The sequence below is a fragment of the Protobothrops mucrosquamatus genome, unplaced genomic scaffold, assembly GCF_001527695.2.
Source record: "Protobothrops mucrosquamatus isolate PMUCROS unplaced genomic scaffold, P.Mucros_1.0 scaffold557, whole genome shotgun sequence".
In the NCBI taxonomy this organism is placed as follows: Eukaryota; Metazoa; Chordata; class Lepidosauria; order Squamata; family Viperidae; genus Protobothrops; species Protobothrops mucrosquamatus.
In genome coordinates, this window is record NW_015386860.1 from 2,596 (window position 1) to 11,583 (window position 8,988).

Below are 8,988 nucleotides of genomic sequence, written 5' to 3' on the forward strand. Positions count from 1 at the left end.
TATTGCATTGTCTGGTGATTGGACAGGATAAGAAAAATTAATTCATTGGTTTTAGCCTGGGTTTAAGGTATTTGAGGAACTGTCTCACCCCAATGGGATTACAGAACGGACCTTGGGGGTCTTCTAGTCCAACCCCCTACTCAAGCAGGAAACCCTGTACCATTCAGACAAATGGCTGTCCAATCTGTCCTCAAAAAGCTCTGGTATTGGAGTACCCACAACTTCTGGAGTCAAGTTATTCTACTGGTTAATTGTTCTCACTGTCATGAAATTTCTCCTTAGTTTTAGGTTGGATGTCCATCCAACCATTTCCATCCATTACTTCTGGTCCTGACCTCCATGCTTTGGAGTACAGGTCAATCCCCTCCTCTCTGTGACAGTCCCTCAAATATTGGAAGATTGCTTTCTGAAGCAATCTTCAGAAAGATTGCTTCAGTCCTTCATTAGACTAGACAAGTTCTAGTCCTTCATTAGACTAGACAAACCCAGTTCCTGCAACTGTTCATTGTATGATTGGTTCATCCCACTTGCTCCAGCAAAAAAGGCCTACTTTGGATCCTGTCTGTCAAAAGAATTTCAGCTGGCAGGATCCAAGAAAAGAGCCTTTTGCTGTGGCCCTGCCTTTTGGCCTATTCTCCTGGTAGAGGTGAGGTCAGGTGCCACACACCTGGCCTTCCCAAAGAGCCTGAAAACATGGCCCCCCTATAGAGGCACTCTATAGGGGATGGCTGACGGGGCAGAGATGAGATCCCCACTCCCATGTCACTCGTCCCTCTTGGTTTTCAGTCTTTGTTTAGTCCTTAATTTTAATCATTTTGTATTATCTTTTTAACCTTTTTATTATATTGTAAGCCCCCAGAGTTGCTGCAGCAGTGAAATGGATGGCATATGCATTGAATAGATTAATAAAATATTATTTATAATATTATAAATATTATGGAACAGCCAAGATGTGGAAAGGGCTAGAATAATTATTCCTAATAACAGATAGTATTCTCTTTTTCTGAGCTTGTCAGGGTCTCCTTCAAATCTGCAACATTTGGGATGCAGTTTTTGTTTTATTCTGCATAAAGAGCTATTATATTTGCTAGTTGATTAAATTCAGCCAGGAAGGTAGGTCATATGCTAGCATCCATCTAGCATATTGTCTCTGTAAAATTACTCTACTGCAACCTAGACCTGGTCAGTGATGCTGTGTTTTCCTTTCTTTTCTCTTCTCCCCTTTCCTACAGGTGGATGCTTGCTGTTCGATCAAGTCCCCCTGGTGGAGATGGATGGGCTAAAGTTGGTCCAGACCAAGGCTATTCTCAATTACATTGCGGGGAAATATAATCTCCTTGGGAAAGATCTGAAAGAACGAGCACAGTACAGTATTGTGATTCATCATCTTAGACTTGATCCAAAGTCTCTGCCCTAATATTACTGCATTCCCACAAATCTCACCAATTTGCATTGGCTATGAATGAGAAACAATTCTCGCAGGCCAAGAAGAAAAAGCTTTTAGATCATTGGTTTCTGGTGTGGTGTATATAAAATAGTCCTGGAGCCTCTTATAAATGTTTGGTCAGTCCCATGTCACCCATTAACGTTCTACTGGCACATCCTCCTGATTTTTGCATCTAGTTGTGAGAAGTTAAATGGAGCAGTATTATTGGGCTTGTTGAGAGAGAGCACTGAAAGGTTATAGTAACTTTGTAATAATTGTCCAATCCCGACTCCCTCCCCCCATCATACATCTTTGCACATTGGAAACTATTAGGCTTTGTATAAATGGCAGTTTTTTCCAGGAAAATAATTTGAGTGGTTGCCACACCTATCCCTAAATGGCCTTCCAGGATTAGGGCACCCCATTAGAATTTTTTATTTATTTAAAATTAATTATATGCCTTTTGTTATGTATGATTTTATTTATTCCTGCAGCATAAATTTACTCTACTATTTATTGTGTATGGAAATTCTCAGTCATCCAGGTCATGGTTGTCTCAAATGTGCTTTTTTAAGAGGCAAATGGACTTGCTTGTTTTTCTTTGAAGACATTTTGCTTCTCATCCAAGAAGCTTCTTCAGCTGAAAAAGGAGCTTTGAAGCTTCTTGGATCAGAAGCAAAATGTCTTCAAAGAAAAACAAGGAAGTCCAGTTACCTCTTGAAAAAGCACGTTTGTGTCTACTATTTATTATTTGTTATTTATTTTACTAGCAAATTTTTTTAAAAAAGACTCAATGCATCATACAGCCAATTAAATGTCCATACTAAGCACCATTTAAATCTGAATGGTAAACAATATATGACGGCAATTTGGAAATAAACCTCCATTTGGTGTATAATAAAAGTTCTGTATCTGCATCTGTCATTGATAACCAAATGGAGGTTTATTTCTGAATTGCCCTCGTAGTATCATAATAACTAAATAAATCACGCAGCCAAAATGCAAGACAAAGATAGCCAGAGCAACAGCTGAAAAAGAGCACTGCCTGGTACTAGCAGAAGTTTCTCCTGGGAAGAATGTGCCAGATGGGCCAATTCAGAGAGATCCGTATGAATCATGGAGGGGATCAAGAGTCAAACCAGGATTTTGAATTTCATGTGGAAATCTAATGGCAGCAATGGATTTACCAAATCACAGGTGTAATCTGCTCTTGATGAATAATGTTGGCCAATAATCAGACTAAGGCATTTTGTACAAAGTACAGCTGATGTGTGATTTTTCAGAGCATCCCCCACATGCAATGAATTGCAGTAGTCTAGTCAGAAAATGATGAGCTGCCATGGCAATTTTTTTGTGATCCAGGTAGGGCTGTAACTGTCGTACCAGCCAATGAATCCAAGACAAGTGTTAAATCCCGCCTCACGCTTCATGGACACCTCCCCATCCCTCCCTCCCCATAAAAATGTGCATTTTGAAAAACTAGTAGGTTAAATCACTTTCTCTGATCCAGAGATCAAAGATTGCCGATCTGCTTTGGATTCTTTGTACAAAAGTGCAGTAGCCATCTCTGCCTGTGAAGTTGTCTTCAGTTGGCCATCTCTCCCCTTAAGACCCCATTCTGCAGTTTTAAAACACTGGGAGCACACAACTTGTGCAAAAATTTTGTGCTAACCATGTCTTCCCTCTTTTATTTAATAGCCATACAGTAGTTCATGGTTTTTGTGTTATTCCATTGAAATAGACGAGGAGAATCAGGGAAGCAAATATGTATACAGGCCAATGGAGCTAGCTATCTCCAGTTTCCAGGTAAATTGGGTTACAATGCCCATCATTCCAAGCCAGCATCACCAAGTTTAGTCCAACACCTTTTGAAGGAATCGGGCCTTTGCAGAGATTGATTCTATTTGATATACCTTGTTCTTGGTACAATTGCTTTTCTTGGGCAATTGTCTTCAGAACTTTTTACAGTCCCTATTGCCAGTGGAGTTGTCCTTCATCTCTAAACTCTTCAACAGTGAAATATGTAAGCGAGGGCAAAAGAAAAAGTCTGATTTAGTTCACATTTGAATCCATGCTCACGAAGATTAAGTTTTCACTCAGTGCACAGCCTGCCATCTTGCCCTCCCTGAATTAGCTTTGGTAAGAGGACAATGTTTCTGTTTTTCTAGTCTCGGAAGAGAAAAAGAGCTATGGCATATTTAAGAAAGCTATCAAATAGAGCATTTGGCAACTGTAGTGCAGAAAATGGCCCCAGACATCGACCCTTTTCAGGAGAATAGGCATTCCATATATGGCTATTGAAGCTGGGGATCAGCTGCTACAGCCAAGTTAAGTTTAGCAGCAAGCCAAGATGACATCAAATCAACAACATGCCTGGTGATATTGTGACACAAATCTTCCCATTAGATATTTGAGAGTCCCAGTGTCTGACAAGTATGCAAACAATAGTAAGCTAAGTTAAATTTAAAGCTTGTTGAAGTGTGATGTAACATTTCTCCTATCTTCGCAGAATTGACATGTACGTGGAAGGGACCATAGACCTAATGGCACTTATTTTGACCTACCCTTTTTGTTCACCTGAGCAAAAAGAGAAACAACTTGCTACCATTAATGAAAAGGCAGTGAGCAGGTACCTCCCAGTCTATGAAAAGGTAGGCCACCCGTGACATTTCTTCTAGCAGTTATCCCTTCATTTAGACAAATGGCATTGGCTTCAGAGCTTTCATGCATACACGGAAGGCAGATTTTTAGGCATTTTTCTTTAAAATATCAGAGTGTTTTTGTCTTTCTGCCTTTGAAATATAAGCTATGTTCCCACAGTATCCCAGGCAGTTACGTATTTTGCTTAGGTTTAGCTTTACCTGTTATTTGAAGCAGCCAAATGGCTTGTTCAACCATGTATTGTGTGAACCCAGCCTAAAGTATGACAGGATGATGTTTTCTCCTGATGCCATAACTGGACAAAACACTCCAATCATTGCTTGCTATGATCCTGTCTTGTCACCATCCAAAACAGTTCCTGTGGCAACCTATGATAAACTCCAAATATTTTGGTCGACACAACAATGCACTTCAGGACTGGGAAATTAGCCAAGAATGGCCAAATAGACTGGGGTTAGTTGCTTGTTTTTTCAAACACAGTGCTTGAAAACAGTACATTAACTGATGAAAACTGGTTGGGGCTTTTACCATTCAGCTACTGTATTAAGTAATTTGAGAAATGGATTTAGCCATCAAGTAATTATCTAATTTATGGGACAGACGTCTGACCTCAGAGTATTGCTTGAGTAAGGAAAACTTTCTACCATTTTACTTGTTAAATTAACTGACCTATAGTTTCTTGGATTTCTCCTTGAACCAGAAGAATGTAAAAAACAGGTATATATAAAATAATGTTTGTTAATGCATTCAAGCACATATCCTTGAGCTTTGGGCTATTTTGCTTAGCTATATTATATTATCTGTTTTCTGAACTTTGAGAATAGATGCTTAATTTAAAAATCAATTTATATTTTTGTCAGATTATCAGCTGTTGCAGATTTTAGCTTTTTAAAAACCTTCTTTTTAGAGAATTATTTATTTTTAATTTGGCAATCAAGCTTATACTTTAATCACAAGTTACCTCTGCTTGCCCAAGAACAATTTTTTTCTCTCTCCCACCCAAACAAAAATTCCAGCTGAGGTCCAAATATTCCCTATTACCTCAGAAGTTAAAATAGAAGCAAAGAATTCATCTGATTTCTCAGGAATTTCCATTTCCTCCTTCTATTGCTATTGTCCAGTGGCCTCTCAGCTTCCTGGTTTGAATAAATTATGTTTTTAAATTACATTTATGAATATGAACCACTGGAAAGTGACCTTTGGGGGAGGTATGGTGAACTGAAGATAGCTCTGTGAAAATGGAGCCAACCACCATGACAAAGGTCAAGGAACCGGTGAGTAGACCAGTTCCTCAGAACCTCTCCAGATAAGGAGAGGATGGGAAATGGCCCACATATTCTCCAGATGGTGAGGAGACTGTAGGTCAGCAATTTTCCGTGGGTTTTAGCATTGGGAGATGATGAGATCAGCCACAGTGGAGCCTTTTAAAGGATATTAAGTTTGCAAGCCTCACTTTTAAATCACTCTTGGAAATTGCCTATTAACCATCTTAAAGTTATGAGAGACTTTTTGCTGACAACAGGATTGAAAAGTTGACATTTTATGGGTTTGCTTATAGATAGATGAGATATGTGATGAAGAAGTATCTGTTTCTAACCTTATGAGGAGTAACTAAATGTGTCTATACATGGGATGAAGGTTGTTCATCACTTCTTCTTTATATATTTCTTTTCTTATTATTTATTAATTTTTTTCTTTTTTTGCACTTTTTATTTTTTTTTCTCTTTTCTTTTTCTTAAGTTTACTTTGTATTAATTTTTACTATTGTAATCAAAATTCTTAATGAAAATTATATTTTAAAAGAACCGTTGAAAAGCAGGGTGGGGCAAAACCACTGGTTAAACTTTGGGAAATACAAGACTGTTTCTGATTATCAGCCTTATATGAACTGTTTATAATTGCTATATTTCCTCTTCATTTTTTATAATACCCATGCCTTAATTGCTTTTGTAACTGATATTGATTTCTGCCCCAGAATTTAAATAAGTGTGGCAATATATTCAAGGGGTCTTCTTTCTTCTTCTTTATTTCCAATTATTCTTCCATTTTTAGCATTTGATATGTGTACGTGCGTCTTTTATTGTACAGAGAAACTATTTTCTTTGGTCCCTATTGAACAATCATTGGATGCTTCTAGTAGATTATAAGTCATATTTCTTCTGAAGAGAGTAAATTAATGATTAAAAACTTTTGACACAGTTCCGTTAATGTACCTTTTGGTTCAGCTTTAAGGTTTTTATATTTTATAGGCTCTGGAACATCATAAGCAAGAGTTCCTAGTTGGTAATCGCCTCAGCTTTGCAGATATACAATTACTTGAAGCAATTTTAATGTTGGAAGAAATAAAAGCTGATATTCTTGTGCCATTCCCTCAACTACAGGTAATCTAGTAGTGATTATCATGCCAGCTTTTACTCACCTAATATAAATGAACATGTTGGTTCTGACTTATGCTGCCACTTAAGTCACAAGTGGGAGATCATAGGAACTGAAGTCCAGCGATGGGGCTTTTTCATGCCTCCATTTTTCACATAGGAGGGAATTTTCTGGGTGGTTCAAGAACTTGTGCCAGAAGACTCTGGAAGGCCAACTTGAAATATCTGTGTCTGACTAAAGGATTTATGATTTTTTTCTAAAATTGTTCATACCCACCAATGGATTCACAGGGTTGAATCCATAGATCAATACGGTGGCAAGGAACCATTGACGAACAACTGATCTATCAACTACTGATTTATCCAACCTGATCACTATTACTCATGATCTGACCATTGTAACATTTTAAGTGAGGATGCCCTTGAAAGAACCCTGAAAATTACTCCAGAATGTGATGGCCACGCTTCTGCCAGATGCTTCCATATGAGATCATGTGACACTGCTTGGCCAAGTTGCCATGGTTATGTGCAGATGTTTGGATTACACATAAGTTGGTTTTTTTGGTCTATAAATCTCTGAAACCTTGGAAACTGCTTAACTAGAGAAGTAGTTTCCCCCAAATGTCACCAACAGAAAACTCCAATTGTATTTAAATGGGTTGTTATAGATGCCGGAAGGAAGCTAGGTTGGAATCGCTTGGGGCAATTCTCTGTGGTGGCATCAGCTGTACAGGTAGTCCTCGACTTATAACCACAATTGAGCCTAAAATTTCTGTTGCTAAGCAGAAATGTTGTTAAGTAAATTTTGCCCCATTTTACAACCTTTCTTCCCACAATTGTTAAATGAATCATTGCAATTGTTAAGTTAGTAGTGTGGTTGTTAAATGAATCTGGCTTTTCCATTGACTTTGCTTGTCAGAAGGTTGCAAAAGTTGATCACATGACCCCGGGACACTGGAACCATCATAAATACATGCCAGATGCCAAGCGTCCAAAGTTTGTTCACATGACCTCGAGGATGCTGCAATGGTCGTAAGTGTGAAAAACAGTCATAAGTCACTTTTTCAGTGCTGCTGTAAGTTCGAACAGTCACTAAATGAACTATTATAAGTCGAGGACTACCTGTATGCTCCTTCCCTACTTTGTTCAAAGAAAAAGTTCAAGCTTTCTTCTCCCAGGAATCTGCATTTCATTGGTGTAAACAGAGGTATATCTTTGATATATTTATATTTGTACATGTTTTTGGAAATTATTTTATTTGCAGATTTCTATTGTGTTCTGAAGTTTTATTGTGTTTTATGGCAGCTGGATTTTATCAATGCTTTCGATTTGTATTGTCAACCTCTGTGAGCCGTCTTGGCTAGAGAATGTGTGGTTTATACCTTCAACAGGGTAAATATTGTTTGTTTATTGCTTTAGGCTTTCAAAGCAAGGATAAGCTCCATTCCCACCATTAAGAAATTCCTAGAACCTGGAAGCCAAAGAAAACCAGTTGCCGATGATGCTTATGTAGCTGTTGTGCTGGAGGTTCTTCAGCTGAAGTTGTCGTAACATCATGTCTGGTTGCCAGAACATCAGATAATCAAGAAGATTTCCATGAGGCAACAAGGAACCCACTCCAACCTTTACAAGCTTGTCCCAAAGGACTCCTTTTATTACTTAACCTCAGATGTTGATACATCTCCCACCCTGGTTTATATGCAATGATGTTTTGCCACAGAGCACTCCCCATCGTTGTTTATCATGGCACAGTGCTGCCAGATGTGCTAAATGCAAGGAACTTACCTACCCCTCATCTGGGGGATAATTGAGAATCCTCTTTTTGTTTCTTAAAAGCAAAAGATTATCTGCTGGGACCAAAAACAATAAATGGCTTACTCTTTGGTGCAAATTCTTAAAGTGCATTACATTTTTGCATTCAAACAATTTGACATGAAGAAGTTTTTTCTTTCTCATTCAGTCCAGGGGTCCCCAACCTTTCTGGATTGGCAGTCTGATGGGAAAGGGAGGGGCAGGCACCTTTATGTGCGCATGCACACACACGAAAAATGTGGCTGCGCGTGCATGTGTGCAAACAGGGCTGCGAGTATGTGCGCATTGCAAATGGACCTGCTAGTGCCAGTGAGAGGCTCACAGTGATGCTAGTGCCAGTGGAAGGGGGTTGAGCACATGCACAAGTGCTCACACTGTCCACCCACTCACAGGCCCGGTGGCCAAGACGCCACAGCCCGAACTCAAATTGTTTGCTTAAAGTTATCCACCACCCACCTCCAGTGGATTCTGGAGTTCAAGCTTTGTTGATAAATGGCTGTGTGATCTCTGCATGAACATACCTAGCAAAGGGGAAGTGATTTTGGTGTTGAACAGCTCTTATTTTTAGAAAGTTTTTCTGGACCTTCAACTAGAATCTGTTTCCTATAGATAAGTGTGGGTGTCGGTGAGTATAATGTCATTTGATTCCAAAACTCATCAGCCCAGTTGACATAAATAGTAATTAGAACTGAATGGGAGCTATGCTTCATCTGT

The 8,988-nt window shown here is 38.9% G+C and overlaps 1 protein-coding gene across 1 annotated transcript; it reads left to right on the forward strand.

Annotated features, from left to right (window-relative positions):
- Positions 1-1,232: 1,232 nt before the first annotated feature.
- On the forward strand, positions 1,233-8,350 carry LOC107288542 (glutathione S-transferase 3; the record flags this gene model as incomplete). The annotated part of the gene is given in 4 exon segments (XM_015817167.1): positions 1,233-1,365; positions 3,936-4,077; positions 6,337-6,468; positions 7,882-8,350. Coding segments are annotated over 4 exon segments (539 nt in total), but the record flags the coding sequence as incomplete, so codon positions are not given.
- Positions 8,351-8,988: the final 638 nt, after the last annotated feature.